Source organism: Amphiprion ocellaris, chromosome 4 (assembly GCF_022539595.1).
Source record: "Amphiprion ocellaris isolate individual 3 ecotype Okinawa chromosome 4, ASM2253959v1, whole genome shotgun sequence".
Taxonomy (NCBI): domain Eukaryota; kingdom Metazoa; phylum Chordata; class Actinopteri; family Pomacentridae; genus Amphiprion; species Amphiprion ocellaris.
In genome coordinates, this window is record NC_072769.1 from 22,979,111 (window position 1) to 23,002,047 (window position 22,937).

The 22,937-nt window shown below is 42.4% G+C and overlaps 1 protein-coding gene and 1 long non-coding RNA gene across 10 annotated transcripts in view; one reads left to right on the top strand and one right to left on the bottom strand.

Annotated features, from left to right (window-relative positions):
• LOC111567268 (CREB3 regulatory factor-like) overlaps positions 1-15,279 on the bottom strand; it is a 46,463-nt gene extending 31,184 nt beyond the window's left edge. For 2 of the 8 annotated variants that reach the window (XM_035947232.2, XM_023268256.3), the window contains exons 1-6: positions 15,147-15,279; positions 14,481-14,701; positions 6,693-6,755; positions 6,512-6,576; positions 6,269-6,385; positions 4,948-5,722 (exon numbers count right to left, since the gene is read on the bottom strand). In XM_035947232.2, coding sequence (XP_035803125.2) covers positions 4,948-5,722; positions 6,269-6,385; positions 6,512-6,520 — 901 coding nt within the window. In that variant the 5' untranslated portion in view covers positions 6,521-6,576; positions 6,693-6,755; positions 14,481-14,701; positions 15,147-15,279. The other 6 variants (XM_023268258.3, XM_035947225.2, XM_023268257.3 and 3 more) reach the window with 6 other exon arrangements.
• Positions 15,280-17,144: 1,865 nt separating this feature from the next.
• On the top strand, positions 17,145-21,721 carry LOC129348676 (uncharacterized). 2 transcript variants are annotated; one of them, XR_008601304.1, is made up of 3 exons: positions 17,145-19,919; positions 20,277-20,453; positions 21,344-21,721. It is a non-coding gene; the product is annotated as an uncharacterized LOC129348676 (long non-coding RNA). The 2 variants fall into 2 exon arrangements; XR_008601303.1 differs by having other exon boundaries at positions 17,145-20,453.
• Positions 21,722-22,937: the final 1,216 nt, after the last annotated feature.

Below are 22,937 nucleotides of genomic sequence, written 5' to 3' on the forward strand. Positions count from 1 at the left end.
ATTTATTTTTCTTCACAAATTTCAGGTTTCTCATGATGTTTTGTAAAAAGATAATTCCTCAAATGTGAATATTTTCAGAATGTATTTTTTTTACACTAAAAAAAAGGTAAGATTGGGAGTTGTGGTTATTTATGGGTTCTTATACTGTGATTTTATTGGTTCGGCCCACTGGAGATCAGATTGTGCTGAATGTGGTCCCTGAACAAAAATGAGTTTGACACCCCTTATAATGCCAAAAAGCACAAATTTAAAGCGTTACAATTACCATTTTTGAAAAGTGCAATATCCTATTAATCCCCATTATTTTGACCCAAAAATGGAATCTAATTTGGTCCAGATGTTGCAGCAGCATCACTTGAGATTTGGAAACTAATATAGAGAGACTGTAATGAAATTATCCAAACACAGAATCAATGCTCCAAGCCAATTTATCGTTTATTAGGAGGAAAACTGAATCTCATCCGTTACTGCGGAGGTGGACAGCATTGACGGCCGTGTACAAGATACTTATTATCAGAAAAATACCCTGCAACTTAAAATGACAGATGAACCGTAATCATAACTGACAGGTATTAATGCTTACGTTTGCCTGCTATGAAATCACGCGGTGAGCCCTAATCCACCAGCACATGCTGTATGTCCTAATGACAAAGGCGCCACCAGCCAAAACTGTATGCATGTATGCTGTTTCACTCACACACACACACACACACACACACACACACACGTCACAGAGGATTAGCCTCAGGCGCGCAGAGCCATGAATAATGGCATCATAAATAATACAACGTGCAAAGCTCCACCAGCAGGAGGACAGAAGAGATGCTTCTTCGAAACCACCAGAGCTACAGCGTTCAAAAAATAAACAATACGCCGCTGTAATGAAAATAAGTAATTTTCAGATGGATTAAATCACACTCAGACCCAATAACCATGAAGTCCGAATCTCCATTAGTCAAGCCTGGTCAGTCCATGGACACACAAACGCACACACACGCACACGCACGCACACGCACGCACGCACGCACGCACGCACGCACGCACGCACGCACGCACGCACGCACGCACGCACGCACGCACACACACACACGCACACACACGCACACACACACACACACACACACATATGGCTTATGTAAAATCATGTTATCTGGTCCAGTCTACAGATAACGCCATTGTCTGCACTCTCCCCTCAACTCCATCTTTTGCACCATGGCTTTCTGTGTACGTGTCTATACACACACACACACGCACTCAAACACGCATGGACACGCACGCACACACACACAAACACGCAGACACGCACACACTCAGAGACACACTCAAACACGCACGCACCAAGACACATGCACACACACATGTACACGGTCACTCATACACACACAAATGCACACACACGCACACAGACACACACACACACAAATGCGTACAGACACACACACACACACACAAATGCGTACAGACACACACACACACACTCTTACAATCTCCTAAACTACCCCTCTCTGAGAACACACTACGTACGTTTCCATCCATCATCCAGGCCGCTGCAGTCGCCATGGGCTAATGGTAAGAATAGCTTGACCGGGCAAACACACACAAAAACACAAAAACACACACCGCTGTAACAATAGAGAGCAACAATGGTGTCCTGCGACTGTTGAAATATGACCCACACTGGTCTCTGAGAGCGAGTCAGCGACCTCTCCATTACCTTGCAACAAGATGCCTGAGATTTGTTTATCCAACGCAAGGACGATCAGAGCAGAGAGAGCCTGGGAAAAGATGGTAATCTGAAGTGAAGTCGGTTTATGTGTGTGTCACTGAATGTACATGTTTATATATAGTTCATGTCCTGTAGTCTGCTAACGCTCTATGCTAGCAGCTACCAATGGCCTCATATGTACAGCAGCTTGCAGTTCATCATGATGGGATTAGTCTGGTGTAACGTGCTAACAGTTGTATTAGAACATCGCATTAACTCTGCTAAGATGCCTACAATTCTGTCTGAATGTTAATTTGTACAATATCATAAAAGAAATAAAGCGATTTATTATTGTATATCCAGAGGGTTGGGAGACTTCACACAGATATGATCAAATATACACTACCGTTCAAAATTTTGGGGTCACCCAGACAATTTTATGTTCTCCATGAAAACTCACACTTTCTTTCATGTGCTAACATAATTGCATAAGGGTTTTCTAATCATCAATTAGCCTTTCAACACCATTAGCTAACACAATGTAGCATTAGGACACAGGAGTGATGGTTGCTGGAAATGTTCCTCTGTACCTCTATGTAGATATTCCATTAAAAATCAGCTGTTTCCAGCTAGAATAGTCATTTAGCACATTGGTAACGTGGTAAATGACTATTCTAGCAAAGTATTTCTGATTCATTTAATGTTATCGTCATTGAAAAAAAAGCTTTTCTTTCAAAAATAAGGATATTTCAAAGTGATCCCAAACTTTTGAACGGTAGTGTAGACACTTGCATTATGCAGGTGTACTTCTATGTCTCTACATAAACAGTTGCTGTTGGATTTCTCTGTACTGAGACTGAACTGTATCTGTTATTAAAATGCAACCAGGCACTGTTTTCTGAAGGTTGCCAAACATGTCACGTTCACTGCAGAGGCTGCCTATTACTACTGTGACTAAACTGAATAAAACAGTGTTCAGCTTCTTTTCTGTCGCATCAACTTTGGTCGAGTTGCAGCTGAGAATTATTAGAACAGGTTCAATAACATCAGTGTCGCTGACTCATTGTTATGAGGCTGTGATTTACTCTCTAATTTACAGTTTTGAGTAGGCGGATGATGAGAAACTGTCACTTTTTGCTGAAGTTTGTCAAATCTCACTCTGGTCTGGTGACGGGAACACAGACACTCATTATACAAAGAGCACAGAGTTGTCATGATGGCCAAACTGTGGAGCTGTTACTGACTGAATCTGTGGTTGCTTTTGTCAGATTTCAAAAACTAGGTTTGAGCTAAAGTAGTGAACAAAATTGAGATCCTCTCTGGTTATAAAACCCACATTTGCCACATGTTAAGGTGGATTTTAGGGCAATAGTTACCATTGAGGCCTCAGGATTTCCCCTACGAATGTGAATATTTTTTGCCTTACATGATTACAGTTCTGTCTTTTACATCAAAAGTTTAAAAACTTTGATGGCCATAAATAAATCCATATTTTTTACACCAGAACTTTATTTTTTTTGTAGTGCATAGAAGGAATTGGTACCATGACCTACACATTTCTAAAATCCTCTCTACATCCTTAAAAGTAAATACTCCCCTCAGACTTGGAAAACTAGGCATAGTGATTACACAAGATGTACTTTTATACATACCAGCAACTGTAGTACTTAATTAGACAATAGTCTTCAAAAACATCCTGTCAATCGACCACTTATCTGACTCATGGCTTCACTGATTTTGATTTAAGGTGCACTCAGATGTGAATCAGTCTACCAACAACGTGGATTAGATTGTTTGGGTAGTGAAAACTGTTGTATAACGTCTCGTGTGGCTCTGGAAGACGTCAAATTCCTTACAGATTCTTGTTAAAACATTTCTGTGTTTACCACAGATGAAGGCTGTAATGAAAGATTTTGTCAGGTTGCATTATGGGAATGGTAGGCTTCACATTCAGAATGTCACAAGAGCAACAGCATTTCAAACCAAAACAAAGACAAAACTAGAAAAGCACTCCGTGAGCGCAGTACTCCACCAGGGCTGCTCAGTCATATCATTTCAGACTGATGAAATCTTGACAAAAACCGTGGCATAAATCATGGCAACATAGAATGCAGCCATTTGATATAGATGTAGCCACCGAATCATGTGACCTAAATCTGTAGCGGGCGGCGGGAATTGATGGGACTCGGAAACACCCCCACAATTTAATCAATTGTTCCTTGTATCATTTCTGATAAGTCCGCAGCAGTAGATTTGTAGTAGGATCGCAGTCATGTGATCGTCACCAGGCAGCTGATGTAGTGTTCACTTGTTGTCGTAGTTACAGTGACGCCATGCCGCTATCTCACAATGATGCATAAAATCTTTAACAAATCTGTGGATCCAGACTATAAGCTGCATCACTGCCAAAATCTAGTCACTTGGTCCTTGTGTCATTTCTGACCTTCCCTGAAAATTTCATCCAAATTCATTTGTCCGTCTTTGAGTAATGTTGGTAACAGACAGACAGACAGACAGACAGACAGACAGACAAACCAACACCGATTGTCACATAACTCTGCCGTGTTCCTTGGTGGAGTTATTAGCAGTTTACCAGGACACAACACAGAAAAGCCACAAATCGTCACATTAAAAAACTGGAACAATCAAATGGTTGGCATCCCTACAGTTAAGTAATTGTTAAAATATCTGTCGATTTAACTGTTTAAGTTACTGCTTCAGTTAGTCTATGTATCTTCAATATTTGTGAATGATAAGTGAGGCGTAAAGAAATAATGAGGCAAGAAAAATATTCTATAATGAGCCACCAGCTGCAGTCTGGAATGTTTGTGTTGCTTTTGAAGCTGCTTAAAAACCCAGTTCTTCTGTAACGGTTGTTTAACAATCTGTACCAAATTTCATACCCTATTTAACATGTTCAACTACAAGCCCCCCACCTCATCCTCAGGACAAAGCAAAAAAAAAAAAAAACTCTTACAGATGGTGTTTCAATACATGAGAAGACTCCAACCCTCACAGCCATTTCATAACAGTAACACTGTATGATGTCTGGGAATTACACCCGCAAATTTGGTATTTAATGCGCCTCTGCTCAGCCAGCCCAGTCAGACGAGGCGGTCTGAGGTCTTGTCTGAACCGGAGACAGATTTAAATGGCTTCTGAGTGGGCAGACGGGCTGCTGGCAGCGCCGTGATGAGCTGAGATGTCCTCACTGACACACACAAACTCAAGCCAGAACTCACCACATTCAGTTTCTGAGGAACTTGAGAGTTCGGCCTCCACCGCCGTCTCCTCTGCTCCCTCCTCTCCTTCCTCCTCCTCCTCTTCCTCCTCCTCCTGCTCCTCGTCCTCTTCCTCCAGCTCAGTCTTAGCCTGGTTTTCCTCCCTGTGCATCTCCTGCTGTGTCTCCACCTCCTGCACCTCCTCTGACTGGGAGCTGTGACCAGGTCCTGCCCCCAGCTCGCCCCCCTGGCTCAGGGAGTAGTTGTGCTCCTCGCTACAGTGCTCCAGAGCCAGCCCAGCCGCCGCTGCCGCCGCCACCACTTCCTCTTCCTCCTGCGCCACCTGATACACCTCCACCGTGCGCTCCCGTGACATCCCCCCATCCTGTCCTCCTCCTGCCGCCCTTCCTGCAACACATAACTCCCTCTCTGTTGTCGTGGCAACAGAGACATGCCCCTCCTTTTCCCCTGCAGCTGCAGCAGGCCCCTGGACTTCCTGGGTGACAGGAGGGGATGCCTGTCTGCTCCTCCTCCTCTCCTCTTCCTCTTCCTCCTCCTGCTCCTCCCGGCTCCTCCCCCAGCGGCCGATCAGGACCGCCTCCTCGGAGCAGGCCAGCAGCTCCCCCCCGACCCCCAGACCGAGCTTGGTGTAGCGAGCCATCTCGTCCAGCGCAGACACATCCCAGCGCTCCGGGTGAAGGTCCTCGCCAAAGCCTCCGTCGTCCACCAGGTCGCTTAGCAACTCAAAGGGCCGTTTCCTTGGCGATGCTGGGGAGCCCAGCATAAGGAGCACACTCTGAAAGAGGGCAGAGGTATGCTTAAAAACGGCTGATCTGGAACCAAATATAAACTTTTTGCAACATACTGTATTTTTGACATTACCCCTGAACCACGTTGTGTGTTGTATTTTTATTACATTCCCTGCTGTAACAAGTCAAACGAATAGAGCCTAATGCGGTATTTGTTGAACAGCTGGCCCTCATATACAGAGTCACACCTGGTGGATTAAATTAGCTGCAATTACAAACACTGCCAGGCTAACCAGCAAAGGTGCAAAACATCCACTGTGCCTCATTTATGGGTTTCTGTTTCTTTCAAGGTCTTGCTGGTGAAATTCAAGGATTGTAAGGTAAGGAATGATGCTTACAAATGATTTGAAGGACTCTGGATTCAAATTTTTATGAAAAAAAATTGACGACCTAAAAAGCTGCTACATTCTCCAGAAAACAAAGGGACATATTTTGCTGTTCACAAAGAAAGAAATGTTTTCAATGACATTCAAAGCCCTCGAGAAGTCTTAAAATGAGCTATGTTTCTGGTGAAATTTTAGCATTTGTCTCACCTGATCAAACTCAGTCCTGCCCCCCTGTGGCGACATGGCCAGGGGGTAGGGGCTCAGAAGACCCCTGTGTCCCCCGTAGGCCTCGCCAAACGCAGGCTCCATCCCGTTCATACCCGGCTAAAAGCAAAGAAGCACACAAAGACAAAATGTAAGACACACATCCAACACGGAGACAAGGAGGACTATAATCCAGAGACGCTGGGTAAGAACCACTTTAAGGCTGCAGCAGCGTTCGTACTTTACCTGAGGCATGCCCGAGGCAGGAGGGTGTCAGGTCGCGGTCACAACGTCAGCTTAAGTGAGTTCTGCTGCAAATAACGTATCCAAATTCAGATAAGAGCATTGAGAGGCGTCAAAGGGGAGACATGGGAGGAAAAGATGGAGGAATGAGAGGAGGCAAGGAGGAGGCGAGGATGCTACTTACCTAGGGTTGATAGTTGAGAAGGTGAAGGGGTCGAGCTCTTTTCACATGTCGCAATCTCTCAGCCTGAAAGAAAAAACCGAGAGGAGGGAGGAAGTTCAATGCAGGCAAAGTAGAACAGCAAAAAGTGATGAAAAGCACACTGTTAAATCATCCATCCATTATCTAAACATCGCTTAATACTCATTAGGGTCGCGGGGGGCTGGAGTCTATCCCAGCTGGCTTGGGGCGAAGCCAGTCTGTTACAGAGCTACACATAAAGACAAACAATCACACCTATGGACAATTTAGAGTTAACAATTAACCTCAGCATGTTTTTGGACTGTGGGAGGAAGACGGAGTACCCGGAGAAAATCCACTCATGTACTAGGAAAACATGCAAACTCCATGCAGAAAGATCCCAGGAAGGCCGGAACACGAACCAGGGATCTTATAGCTACAAGGTGAAAGTGCTAACCATCAAGCTGTTCAAAGGTTTGGGGTCACGCAGACAGTTATTTAATATCTATTAAGACTTTTTCTTTAGTCTTTTTCCTGCTCATGTCAACGACCTGGCTTTGGTTTCGACTCTGGACAGAAACGACTGACTTTGTTTTGTTAGAGCCATGAGGTGCGTCTCAGCTGCCAGTTTATCATCATTACATCTGCAACAAAGAAATAAGCATCTGTGTTTCAGATCTATGGCCTCCCACTGTTCACCCATGAGCTGCTACAGACATGCAAATATCCACAGACTGCTAGGGTGAAAGATTAAGTGCATATGAGAACACTACCGTTCAAAAGTTTGGGGTCACCCAGGCGATATCATGTTTTCCATGAAAACTCACACTTTTATTCATGTGCTAACATAACTGCACAAGGGTTTTCTAATCGTCTATTAGCCTTTCAACACCATTAGCTAACACAATGTAGCATTAGAACACAGGAGTGATGGTTGCTGGAAATGTTCATCCGTACCCCTATGGAGATATTCCATTAAAAATCAGCCGTTTCCAGCTAGAATAGTCATTTACCACATTAACTATGTCTAAATTGAATTTTTGATTCATTTAATGTTATCTTCATTGAAAAAAATGCTTTTCTTTTAAAAATAAGGCCATTTCTAAGTGACTCCAAACTTTTGAACGGTAGTGTATATAAGGGTGTAATGTGTATCGATGGCAAGACTTAAGTATGAGCATAACATGCACACTGTCAGCTAAAATATTTTATTTTCTTGGCGAGATGCAGCACAAGTCGTTGGCTGGTTACTGCTGAATTTAGTTTGTTTGATCAGCGCAATAAGAAGAGATGACAGCAGTGACGATGATAAAGTGCAGGTTCTAAAATGTGTCATTTTAACAACAAACCTTGGTGTTCTTCCGAGACCAATGCACTTCTTTGACAGAAAACATTTCACAGGAGCAATCTGTGAAATTCTATTTTGCTTTGTTTGTTTTTTTGCGACATGTTCTTTCTTATATGTTCAGCGTGTGAAGCGAAACATTCAGAACTCTTTATTGTCTGTTCAACCACCGTGGCCATCGTTGCTTACATTAGCTGCCTAGTTTTTCTATTAATACATCCATTTATTCAACATGAAAAAACTTGCTGCTGCCAGGAATGTAGGACATATCACTTCCTGAGAAAGCACTGCCAACAATGTGTATTTAAAATAGCAAATGCAAAAGCTTTCATGCGGTAGATAAAGGTTGGATTTCATTGTGTGGCACGGCACTCATGTGGCATTTGTAGATTCAATTTGAATAATTATCAGATAACGTTTGCTATTTTAATACTATGTGTTCTTATTCTCACATGATGCAGTGAAGAAGGATAACTTTGATGTTAATTTGTTTAAAAAAATACATGACCCATAGAGGACGAAATGAAGGCGCTGGAATGGAGAAGAGTTTAGAAATATCTGCAAGAGCATTCAAATAGATTAGAGCTGAAGCTAAATATTTCTCAGAGGAAAAATTCAGTTCACTAGTCAGGCAAAAACTCTGTAGAAGGAGTCCAGTTTTTCTGCTTAGTAATGCTGTCCAGTCACAGGATAAAGCAGGCAGAGTGAAGGAGGGAAGCTAATATTGTGAGGCTAAACATTAGCTCTTCTCCAGCTAACTGGAAAATGTGCAAAGCAAGCCAGCTTAGCTGAAACGTTGAATTTAGCCCTGTTAGCTTGTACCATAGCTATCGCTGTCCTGAAAAAACAGAAAACAACTCATTACCATTCAAACTTTGGTCTTAAAAACACAGTTGGGAATGAGAAAACTGGTGTTTCTTGATATATCCAATGAAAAAGACACAAACCAGTATTTCCTCCTGTGCTATGGGTCCTTCCAGAAGTGGAGGACATTTTACGTCCCACCCATCAAATTTCAAATAATCCACATACAAAATACTAAAACATGCAATTGCTGTGTAAATTTACTTGTCCTGAGACCAAATCTAAAAAAAAAACTTCAAGAAAAGAATGTTGGAAAATATTTTTTTAAAATACCAAGTAAGTCTGGAGTTCCCCCTAAAATACCATTTTTCTCTTGTCCCACCCCCCTGATGACCAAATTGAATCTCAAATAAAACAGTTAAAATTAAATTTAAATCTCCTTTTTTTGGTATTATTTTTTCATTGATGTCTCTTGTAATTGTGGGAATATTTTTTTAATCAACATAATATTTTACGTAATAATTTTTATGCATGCTACCCTGTTAGCATAACCTTTTAGCTGGTAGAAGAAGAAAACTGTGAAACATGAAATGCTGGAATTAACATCAACAAACAGTTTTCCAAAAGAATTGGTAGAGCAAAGCTATCTACTCTCTTCTATTTTTCAGACTTTGATAACATTCTCAGCCTTGATTGAATGTCTCACTCTACCTCATATTATCAGGATAAGACTAATTTTTTTGACTGTTTTCCATCAGTCCATCAGTTTGTCCTATTGGTCAGCAGTAACAGCTAGCTAAATATCTAGCTTCTACTCCTGAGAAAAAGCTAACATTAGCATGGATTAGCAACCCTGTTACTGTGATTAGAGTAGGGTTAGCAAACAACAAATAAAACATGGAATAAAAATGGCACCATTGATGTGTAAGCTGAGCCAATCAAGCCTTGTATAGTTTATTACCTATTATTGATGAATATGGAACAGAAAACTGTAAAAGAGAAGGTTCATTTTTCAAACATTTTGAAGCCCAAATGTCATCCAATTCTGGAATGACCCGGTAGCTCAGTGTTCAACAGATGGACACTGTAGTTTTTAAGAAAATGTGGCTTAAACAGGAAGAAATAGTGTTTGTTGGTTACTATTTTCAGTGGATGTGAAACTGAGACAAAATAATAACGGCGAGTTTGTCCGTGAGAATGAAGAAAAATATCACCGAGTGCAATAGTGTGACTAACTGCCATGTTTTTAAATGTTTTTGAGCAACAAACCAGCTCTGTGGCACTGAGGAGTGATACATAACTAGCCTTGGATAGACACACACACAATGTGTTCTAGGATCCACTCATTGTTGGCTTCGGTCTTTTCACAGGAGTCGTTGCCAGTAAGAAAATTGTACAATATGGCCGACCTTATTCTTTAACCTAGCTAAGTTGCCCTCTCAAAGAACTGCTTCGTTAACTCCGCCCAATACGGTCAAACTCAACCAATGACATTGTTTTTGAGCCGCACTGCATCAGTTAATGTTTGTGCAACCAAAACTCCAATTCTGCCTTAAAGGAGAAGAAAGGAAGCCACGTTGCAAGCAGTGAACAGACTGGGCTCCGTTCAGATGGCAACATGATGAAACACCGAGCAACACCAACACACACACACACACACACACACACACACACACACACACACACACACACACACACACACACACTTACTGCGGGAACAATGCGGACCTACTGTTCAATACCTGTGGAAAACCCAAGGAAAAGCAGCTCACACAGACTCGGGTTCAGTGATTTGAGAACAATGCCATGATATGTTCTCCGTGGATTGACCTCAGGCACACAAGAATGAGGAAATGAGGATTGGCTGAGCGGTTATGACACTGCCTTGGCACGCCACACGGAAAACTGGAATTTGGCACACAAAGCAAGCCAGCTACCAACATACTGTGTACACAAACACTTATCAGACACATGCAGAGTTTTGAAGTACATAACCAAGTGGTGGAATGAATTAAATAATCCCAGCAAAGCTACAGATGCACAAATGATGCACATTTATATCATAACATTACAACAGGACTATTTGAGACACAAAGCACTGTGAGTTTGCACATTTTTATATCAGTAGTTTGCCTGTAAGAGCAAAATAACTTGTTCCAGTGCCAGCTATCACTCTGTTATTAGCAGCCACCTATTATTTTATGTCTCATAGTGCAAACAAGAACAAATCTGTTCACCTTAACCCTTAGATACACGAGTGAATGGACCCTACGCTCTTCCATAAGTGGGTCAAAAATAAGAATCAACGTGTTTTTATGCCATTTTGGTTCAGAATAATAATTTGTATTATTGTTTGTATTATTTTTTTTTGTCCACACAAGAATGATTTCATGTTTGAAACGTGTTTATTTTTCATTTTATAACAGATTTTGAATTGAAAACACGAATATTACACAGAACAGCAGTAGAAAAATGTCAACATCCATTTTGTTGACATTTTTCCACTCTTTTCCTCCAAGTTTGTGCATCACCTCTTGTATGATATTATCAGTGATAAAGAGCTTGGGATAGTAATATAAATATTACAGTTTCTTTAAAAGTATAAAAGGTAACTTAAAAATTTAAATGGAATGATATCAAAGTGATGTTTTTGAGGAATAGCTGGAATATGAAATGATAGAAACTTTTCATTACAAAGACTTTACAAGAAAACAATGTCATTTTTGACCCACTTATGCATCTAAGGGTTAATGACGTTCTTTACATTTACATTTTCCTTTCATCTGTTATGTGATCACAGTGCTCTTCTAGGTATTTGCTGCATTCACGAGGTAAATTTACACAGTAAAACCGATGCACTACGACACATTCTTGTTTGTATTTGTTCATGCTGCGGCTGATATAGAAGCCAGGCGTGCCTTTCTGCAATAACAACCTTGCAGTCGTTTCGTTAGTTCAACATAGGGCTCGGTCCAAAGGTCTCCTTGCTCATAAACACACTGACAGGCAGAGTTCATGGTAAGGCAACAGGGACACAAAATGAAAGCACTACATCTCAAACCATGCTAGGTCAATAACCACCAATAACTAGTGGCTTTATATTCAGCCAACGATCCATTTAGTCCTCTGTAAACAAGACTCTGCAAGCAAAGTGGATGCCAACACAACTGCAGCTTATGTAACGACACCAGTACACACGGAAAGAGCAAACATATATGCTAACACTCGTAGCGTGGTGAGATTACGGTTGGCGCAGTGGAGTTTGTGACTGACAGAAGTCATTTTTCCTCATTCTAAAGGACTCCTCCACCTGACAACAACTGCAGTCCTTTTCCAGCCACAGCTATACTTGCAAATGACTCCTCTATTAGTGACTTATTAATGCACTGGAACAATTATTGCGAACACCATGTGGGCACAGAAAATAAAAATGAACCCATATCCTTGCAACAGCTTGTTATGCAACACAGGACAAAAGAATCTGCATCAAAACATCGCTATACTCAAGATCTGTAACCAGTGATTACATTTTTATTGATTTTTAAGTTTAAAAAGCCTTTTACATTTCGTTAAATAAAAAGTGAAGTCTTCAAAGTTCTCGTTTTGTCAAATGAACAGCAGAGGATTCCATTTACTATCAATGACATGCTGCTGGAATGAGGAGATGTTTAGTAGGTTAGTGTAAAAATGACTCCTCACTTATCAGAAGAATTGTTGCTGATGACATTATTGAATAATTGACTAATTATTAATCCCCATTGTGTTCAAATGAGGTGTCTATACAGTGTGTTTGTGGTCAAATATAGGCCCAGCAAGAAGTAAAAAGTAAATTAAAGTGAGTTTATACACTTTATCATTAGTAGTCTGATGAGTTTTCTAGTAACCAAGTAGTATTTTAAGGTGTTTCTGCCACATGTAGTATCACTACTTTCTTCAAAAAAAAACTTTCTAAATATTGGTAGTCTATTATAGCTGAAGATAACGCACAAATCATCTAATCCAAACATGTGCCAAACACAAAACACTGACAGTAGACCAAAGGTTAGATTTAGAGCATGAGCAGTCTGACCAGACAATGAACCTTTAGCAGCTGGAGGCCTCTTCAAAAAAATGAAAGAAAGAAGAACAAAACTCCAGTATGATCGCGGGCAGCCTGTTACGGATGGATGGAGGTTACGCACGAAGAGAAGAGAACGGGGACTGACAAGGAAAAAGTAAATGAAGCAGAAGCCCGCGGAGAGGCTGTGATGGCAGAGAGTGTGGCCGAAAACAGCGAGGAGGAGGCGGGAGAGCAGGGAGGAGAGACGGCCTGGCTGTCAGTCTGTCTGGGAAGCCAATTTGCCAAATTAAAGCTCCAAAAAATCTGGGCGGCGAACAACGCTCCGTTTCGCCTGGGAAACCTTCCCTTTTCTGCACTAATTTAGTAAAAACATCTGAATAACTACAAAGGAGAACAAAAATGAACAAACATCCTTAACGACCTGGATGCGCCCCCGCCTCTCTGTGTCCTTGGAGCTCCGTTTCCCGTAACGATGGAGAGCAAAAGTGGCCCCGTTCGCCGCCCCTCGCCTCGCTCCCTGTCCCTCCGGTGCGCGTCCACAATATCCCCCCACAATAAAGCTTTCAATTTGGCCATGAACCGATCGGTGCGAGCGAGCCGATGGGGCACGACGGTGTCCGCACAGCTGGAATGAACAGCAGCAGAGCCAGAGCACGAAGGGAAGGTGCCATGGTGGCAGCCAGCAGTGTGTCCCGCATGGCACGGCGAGCCGAGGAGCCGCGCTTCCACATCCAGCCCCTCCGCTCTGCTTCCCGCTGCACATTCTCATCTCCTGCATTTCTACTTTATTTAGGGTTTTTTTTAAAAAAAAATAATAACGCGTAAATTCTTACCAAAAAGCGGCCACCACGCTTCGAGGAGTATCCAGCCGAGACAACAGGGATCCTTTCAGCGCACAGACAACAATAAAAATGGGGCGCAGCTGGCACTGCCACCGGATGTCCAATATTAATTGTTAATACGGCCGATTTGTGAGCATGTGGATCGGCCGCAGCGGCTCCAGCTGCATCCAGGTGGAACGGCTGCTTTTTCCTGACCAACACCGCCTCGGACTTCAGTTAAGTTGAGGCGAAGAATAAACCGCAGAACAACTTTGGCTGCTGTTCGTCCACCTGCAGGTGCTGCTGGTAGTTTTAGCCTGCAGGCCGAGGCAACTTCTACTCGGTGCAAAATGCAGCTTTATCACCGTGAAACTGCACAGTTTGGCTGTTAAACAAACAAAAAAGCCTGTAATGTTATCCGCCTGTGTGCACGCAAAAATATGGTAAATACAGTGGAATAGTGTAGCTTTAAGTAGAAAGAAGGCTGTATAAAGTGGAATTGCGCACCGGTTTGGAAATAAAGCCGACATTCAGGAGTAGCCCACTCTTTCCAATTAATGTTTGAATATTAAAAATATCAAGTGTGTGTCACGCATGCTGCTGTATCCATGTGAAAGTGGCCATTTTTTTGTATCATAGGACACCATTAAAAGCGCACGTTTTTTTTTTCCTGGACATGGTTTCTAAACGTACTGTGACTTCTGAGTCGTTAAACTTTATTTATTTGCCCAAATGCGTAAAACTCAAGAGACTGGCTTTACCTCAACGCGTGTCCTCGGATGTCCCCTCGGAGTTAAGGCTCCTCCGGACCGGGGTAAAATGTCGGCCTCGGCCTCTCCAGATGATATTATTCCGCACCATCCACGGAGGGGAGAGCAGGGGATCACGCATGGACGGCAGCGGCGGCCGCTCAGCCCCGAAACCCCGTTGAACCTACAGCCGCATGCAGGAAGTTAGTTGACAGTGGTGCGGAGCTGCTGGCCTGTATGGCGGATAAACGGGACAGAAAAGATGGTTGTAGAACTGTAAAACACCCCCTCCTCCTCCTCCTCCTGCTCATGCCTCTCCCTCCCCTCCATTGGTGCACAAGCCTACCGTTTTAGAGATGAGAGGGTGGGAGAATAAAAGCCCTCATCTCTCCCCCCTAGAGCTTTATTAATAAAGTTTACCGGCCTGCTGCAGCAGAGCTCCTCTATGCGGGACAAACAACCACACAGGACTCTCGGTGCACCGGCTCCGCGCGTTAAAACCACTTTTTTTGGAGACATAAAGAGAGAGATGGAGGGCGTGGATCCGCGCTGCTGGATGTGGTTTGTGTGCTGTCACTGTGTGGCTGGTTGTTGTTGTTGTTGTTGTTGGTTACGCAGAGGTTCCCTACATGTTCCAGGGTTCTTTAAAGGTGCAGAAAGCAGCGGTAAGTGACTGACCTGGTCCAAACGGGAAGTGTGTCAGCTGTAACAACAGTTGCAGAGTTCTCTCGGAGGATTGGGGGGCACTTGAGTTTACGAATAATCCCACAGGCTGAGCGTCAGTGCGCGCACGTTACACTGTCACACTGCTGCGGGAGGATTTCAAAATAAAAGTGGTGTAAGGCGCTCATTAATGGTCTATGATTTAACACTTTTTAATGCAAATACAAATTTTTAAAAATGATGGTCAATCAATCAGTCAAAATGTATTTTTTACAGCCCTTTACAACAGCCCAAAGGGTGACCAAAGTGCTTCACAGTGAAAACTTTAAAGCAATACAATAACTTATAACAGAGACAGCAGTAAAATATACAATAAAACAATTAAAATAAATAGCAATGAAACACACTAAAATATACATCTAAAAGTTAGGACGGAAAAAAATCAAAGCTTGTTGCAGAGAACACCCAGTCACCCCATCCATTATCTATACACGCTTAATCCTCATTAGGGTCATGGGGGGCTGGAGTCTATCCCAACTGACTTAGGGTGAAGACAAGAGACATCTGGACAAGTCACCAGCAGGTTTTTGGACGGCTTCACAGTGGCGTGGTGGTTAGCACTGCCGTCTTGCAGCTAGAAGATCCTCGGTTCATGTTTCGGTTTTCCTGGGATCTTTCTGCATGGAGTTTGCATGTTCTCCCTGTGCATGTGTGGGTTTTCTCTGGGTACTCCGGCTTCCTCCCACAGTTCAAAAACATGCTGAGGTTAATTAATATCTCTAAATTTTCCTTCGGTGTGATTGTGAGTGTGATTGTCTCTATGTAGCCCTGTGATAGACTGGTGACCTGTCCAGGGTGTCTCCTGCCTTCACCCTAAGTCAGTTGGGATAGACTCCTGCCCCCCATGACCCTAATTTGGATTAAGCGGTGTATAGATAATGATTGGATGTATGGATTAAAACTATACTACCAATGACACAAAAAGCAGAACATTGATCCAGCCCGGAGAAAACCCACGCATGTACAGTTAGAACATACAAACTCAACACAGAAAGATCCCAGGCCAGGATGTGAATCTTCTAGCTGGGAGGCAACGGTGCTAACCACTGAGTCACTGTGCAGCCCAGTGTTCGTAAAATACATCTTAAAAGAACTTTGTTCATGTTTAAAAATGAGTTACTACCAGGCAACAGGAACTTTTTGAGAAACTCAATTTCTCCACCTGCATTTCTATCAGAGCAGCCACTATGGAATTGAAATTCCTGGGACACTGTTTATATGTTCAGAGGGTCGTGCCGTCTATAGGTTCAGGATTTGTCAAGGTAGGACATGCAGAAGATACCAGGCCAGGCGACAGAAGCAGAACATGCTCACCCTAACTTCAAAATCTTAATGTGGATAAAATAGGTGTAGTGTTACCATATGAGAGCTCTGACTTATGATGTGTAGGATGTCTGAGTATATACACTATCGTTCAAAAGTTTGGGGTCACCCAGACAATTTCATGTTTTCCATGAAAACTGACGCTTTGATTCATGTGTTAACATAATTGCTTAAGAGTTTTCTAATCATCAGTTAGCCTTTCAGCACCATTAGCTAACACAATGTAGCATTAGAACACAGGAGTAATGGTTGCTGAAAATGTTCCTCTGTACCTCTATGTAGATATCCATCCATCCATCCATTATCTATACACCGCTTAATCCTCACTAGGGTCACGGGGGGGGGGGGCTGGAGCCTATCCCAGCTGACTCGGGTGAAGGCAGGGGACACCCTAGACAGGTTGCCAGTCTGTCGCAGGGCTACATATATAGACAAACAAGCACTCACACATTCACACCTATGGGCAATTTAGAGTAATCAATTAACCTCAGCATATTTTTGGACTGTGGGAGGAAGAACCAGGGATCTTCTCGTTGCAAGGCGAAAGTGCTAACCACTACGCCACTGTGCAGCCCTCTATGTAGATATTCCATTAAAAATCAGATATTTCCAGCTAGAATAGTCCTTTACCACATTAACGTCTAGACTGGATTTCTGTTTCATTTAATGTTATCTTCATTGGAAAAACTGCTTTTCTTTCAAAAATAAGGACATTTCTAAGTGACCCCAAACTTTTGAATGGGAGTGTATATGGAATAAAGTTGTTCTAAAATATTTAAAGTTGCTCAAAAATGAGTTAAAGTTGCCCTACTTTAGCTAAAGTTGACATTTTTAGTTAAAGTTGTTATATATTAAAGTCGCTCTAAATTAGCTGAAGTTGCTCTCAATGAGTTCAAATTGCTCTATACCAGGGACACATATAAAGAGATTTCTAAGTGGCCCCAAACTTAGAAAACGGTAGTGTCCGTTTGAGTATCAAAGCCTCAGAACTGTCCTCTTTTGTTGTGAAAAGCCTCCTTCCATGTTCGCTTGTGCGCGCTGGTTCACTGACGCTACCTTGACTGTGTTGAAGCGCTGAAAACGGATATGGTTTGCATTAGGACGTCAGAGGGGCGGGGTCACATGACCCGTCTTTAAGGACACCGGGAAGACTGAGGCTGCGAACCCGCTGACCTCTGCGCGTCCCCGGGCAGCTTCAGAGCCGAGCCCCGCTGGAATCGCTTCATCCCCCAGACCAACATGTTAAAAGAGAGGCGGAACCACAGCCGACTGCAGCCACGCTGCCGTTACGCAACTACCCTTAACCTCTGTACACGCACTGTGCATGCGGGTGCTCGTGGTTTCCTTTGTGATAGTAATAGCTGATAAAATGGGGATAACCAAATATTAGTAAAATCCACTTGACCCTTAGATACTCCAGTGTTTGGAACCCTACACTCTTCTATAAGTGGGTCAAAAAGGATAAGTATAAGTATAAGAATCAGTATGTTTTTGTACCATTTTTGTCATTTTGGTTGAGAATAATAATTTGTATTATTGCTTGTATCATATTTCTGTCCACACAAGAATGATTCCATGTTTGAAATATGTTTAATTTTCACTTTATAACAAATTTTGAATATTTTGATAATTGAAAAAGAAGAATATTACACAGAACAGCAGTAGAAGAATGTCAACATCCATTTTTTTGTTGACATTTTTTCACTCTTTTCCTCCAGCTGTTGCTGCACTCCCTCCCTCTTGTATGATATTATCAGTGATAAAGAGCTTGCGGTAGTAATACAAATATTACAATTTCTTTAAAAGTATAAAAGGTAACTTAAAAATGTAAATGTTATGATATAAAAAACATATTTTTTGAGGAATAGCTGGAAAATGAAGTGATAAAAACTTGTCATTACAAAGATATTGCAAGAAAATGACCTCACCGGGTCATTTTTGACCAACTGATGCACAACATGGGTCCAATGTCGCCTGGATGAGATTTTCTTTCCTTTTAAAAGAAAAATTTAGTTTGGACTTTTAAAGAAAAATATTTTTTCTATCACTACTGCTCTAATGCACAACATGGATCAAAACAAACATATACACACCATTCAAAAATTTGGGGTCACTTAGAAATGTCCTTATTTAAGATAACATTCAATGAATCAGAAATACAGCCTAGACATTGTTAATGTGCTAAATAACTATTCTAGCTGGATATGGCTGATTTTTAATGGAATATCTCCATAGGGCAGGGGTAGCCAACACGGCGCCCGCGCCTGGTTGCCCGCAGAGACCATGTGAGTTGCCCACCACACGTTCTAAAAGTAACACTAGTCACCATGAAATTCCTTATAAAAAATTATAGTTGCTGTTCTTTTTAAATCAAAAATACTTACATTAATGCAGATTTTAAATTACAATATTTATTATCATTTATTTAAAAAACAAAAATGTCTTCTGTGTAAATGAACTTTGACCTTGTCCGAGTCAAAGTTCACTGCGCATGCCAAACCACACGTCACTCTGCTGACGCGTCCGGGTGCAGACTCTTTGGGAAGTTAGATGTGGTTTTTACCCCCCAAAACATGACAGAGAAGTGAAAGAGAAAACACTATTTTCACGGCGATTGGGAGGAAGAGTTATTTTTCACGACAGTGAAAGATAAATGTATGTGTCGTATTGCGGGGCGACTATTGCGTCGGCAAATACGCACTACGGACAGGAAAAACCCGGGACTTAAGCCGCGATTCCACAAGCACCTACTCGGCGCGGTGCGGCTGGGCTCGTCTTTGTTTGCGAGCGTTTCCATATGGATTAGTGCATGGTATCAGGCACGATTTTCCGTACCTTCTCGGCTGAGGTTCCAAGCGAGATGAAGTGAGCCGAGATGTGACGTCTACATAGTGCAGGCCACTGATTGGACAGAAGTGCAGGCCACTGATTGGACCAGGGAGTGACGACACACGAGAGCGACTCCAGCACGAAAACAAAACCGACATTTAAAAAAAATTAAACAGCGACGGTGTGCATTGCTCTTCACGGAACTCTCTGTTCTTCATAATTTTAATATGACAGCCAGACCTGTACCGTGGGTGAATGAAGAGGTCGAGACTTTTCTGTCTTTGGTGGCGGACCAAAGAATACAGAGGGAGCTGGACATAGAAAGTTTATCAGGAGGTCTCAGAGCGGATGGCCACCCACGTATACAGTAGACTGTATATAAAGAGGACAGAAGCAGTGTAGGGAGAAGCTGAAAAAGCTCAAAAGTAACTATCGGTCCACCAAGGACCACAGCGGCCGGTGTGGGTCAACCAGGAGGTGTTGGAAGAGGTTTAATAGAAGCTATTTACTGGCACTGCACCGGCGAGCAACAAGAGGGAGACTCAGCTGCTGCATTATTGGAGACGTTCGAGGACGGTGAGTGTTTTGTGACTTCAGGAAACTTTTACATCATATATCCAATTGGTGGCGAGGTTCTTTTAAGCAAACAAGTATATTTAGAAAGTAACGTTGTTGTCTCCTGTAGCAGACAATAAGCTAGTTAGTTAGCCATCAGCGTATCTAGTTAGCCATCGGCGCTAGCTAGTTAGCCATCAGCGCTAACTCCGTGCTCCGCTTGTATTTCGTGCTGCTGTTTCTGACGTTTAGCTCTCAGAATCTAATACATCAGTCAGCATGACGAACTAAGGTAGTGGTCGTACAGGTTTATTTTTTTCACAAGTTACAATGTCGTGTTTTTCATGTACTTAGGGTGAGTGTTTATTTCTGTTCAAGAATCCTTTCCACGTACAAAGCCTACTCCACCTCCGTCGCGGAGCCCCCAGCTCCCCTGCCTCCTCTCCACCACCAGCAGCGGTTCCTCTCCAGCACCAGCTTCGACACCAGTACCAACTCGGACACCGACCCTGTCAACAGCAACCTCCAGCACGTAACAGCAACGTCTTATCACTGGTAAGACACGGTAAACAGAGAGCATGGTTGATTTTCGCATTATTATTATTACTACAGGTGTAAATGCCTGCAAGCATGATCAGAACAGCGAGACCAACGACCAAGAATTCAGGCAGGTGTAAATGCAAACTGTGCAGCAGCCAGCTCAGGAACGCCTGATGAAAGCTACATGTAGCTACAGTGACACATAAACAGAACAGATGCAGCTGCATTTTTTTCCATTGACTTAACAAGCAAGTCACTATAATTAATTTACTTTCTCGTGCAATGTAGTATTGCAACCATTCTTCTTATAGTCACTAGGTAGCTGTGAAACTGAATGACTGGATGAAAATATACATAGAAGTAAGAAAACACAGCTGTTCTTAGCAACTCCAAAATGTGCACAAGATGAAATGAAGCTCACACCACGTTGTTTTTAGTTGTGGTGGAGGAGATACTATTTGTGCTTCAGTTAAAGTAAAGAGTGCCAAAAATTTATTAAAGTAAAACAATCAAAGACATGATCATGATTGAAAATCAATGGACAGCTAAATAAACAGCTGAGCCATTCCTACACACCTGTACAATAGTCAGTATTCCTGTGGACATGTACAGCATTTTTTTCACCATGAACAGCATTCTCTGCTTTTTGCACTACTGTGTTTATAGCAATTATCGTTTTGCTAATGTGTTTATTCCAGTCTAGCTCTAAATTTCTGTATATATTGTTTTATTTAATTTTGCTATTTCTTTTTCCTCCCTGTTCCTCTTTCTATAGTTTCTTTATTTTTTATTATTCTTTTCCATATCCCTAGTGTGACACCAACAGCCGAAACCAATTCCTTGTATGTTGTGTACTTACTTGGCCATTAAAGGTGATTCTGATCACTTTTCTGTCTTTGGTCTAGGCAAGAGGAAAAGGGGCAACAGAAAATTGGATCTTCCTAGCATACTTGTGGAGATGCAGGCTGAGGAGGAGTGGAACCGTGCCCAGCATGATGAGAACATTTGGTTGCTCCTCAGCGAGGCAAGAGAGAATGAAGCGGCCTTGCAGTGGGAGGAGATGGCCCAGAATGCTGCCTTCAACCAGTCGTTCCTGGGTGTACTGGGGCAGCTGGTGCAGGTAGTGGGCAGCCAGCGAGTCCACCTCCCAGAGACTTGAGATTTAGTTGTATATAGTTTTACTTTTAGCCCTCCACTGTAGGACAGGCCCACCACAGTTTGTACTTTGCACATTGTAAATAGTTTTGATTTTGCTGCTGACTAATAAACTATTTTGTGACTTATGTGATTGCATCATAACTTTTCATTTTGTCTGTTAAGACACTGGTAGGGAAAGAGTCAACAGTCTGAACCAAACAGTTCTGTATTCCCTAATAATGCATTTATGTGTAATGGGATTTAACATGTTTTAACACAAACTCCTTTATGGTTCATAATTCCGTTGACTGAATTACACCAAAGCAACACTGATTTATCAAACTGGAATATTCTTAAAACAGCTGTTTTAACGTTTTGGTGTTTAATTTGTCATGTAATCTTGATAACCTTCACAAATAAAACAATAGACACATCTGCAAAAGGTACAAAAGTTTATTGTCAGAATTGCATTAAAGAAAACAATAGCGGTCCGGGGACAGACAAACAGAAGTATAACAAGAAGAATAACTTAACTTTTGCATGGCATGTACTGCATCGGTGCATCCTGTACATCTTTGTCCTCCTCCTCTACACCTTGTGCCACTGCAGGCTCATGTGCTGCTGCTTCAGGTAAATCCCATGAAGTCTCATAAGAGAGCATCTGAAACACATACACAGCATACATATTTTAATACCTAATAGCGACAAACAGCAGCCATTACAGGGTCGTTCACAGGACTGATACACGATAGCTAGCGAACTAGCATTAGCTTACCTCATATGTCGTCTCGTTCATATCCTCCTGTCTTCAGCTTGATACTGCTGCATCCCCTCCCAAACTCTCCTGAGTGTCTCCTGAGTGTTTCGACTCACCGCTCTCAGCTTTCTCCGACTTTTCTATTACTTTGAATCTGAGAGAAAGCCACAGACCGAGCAGCAGGTGAACCATCGCCTCCGTTATGTTGCGTTTGTGTCGCACACAAATGACGTTAAGGGACTTTGGATGACTGAACGAGTTTTTATTGTTTTCTGAGTGACTAGTTTTGACAACGCGGTCTCAGTTTGTTCCGATGCATTTTAGCAAATAAAGCTAATGTCGTGCCGCGTGTTGTTCTGATGGGAGGCTGCTGAGGGTCTGAGTGTTTCTGAGAACAAACCCGAGTTAAACCAGAAGTTCTGCTCTGGATCTGTTCCACTGAACACACAAACTAACACACAACACAGCAGTGGACGTGCTTCTGTGTTGTGGGTTTTCTTGGTGAGACAATAAATAGTTTTCTGAATCGTTCTTAACCATGCAGCCTGTGTTAAGTTGTGATTATCCCCAGTTGACATGGACGTGTTTCCTGAACACTCACCAGG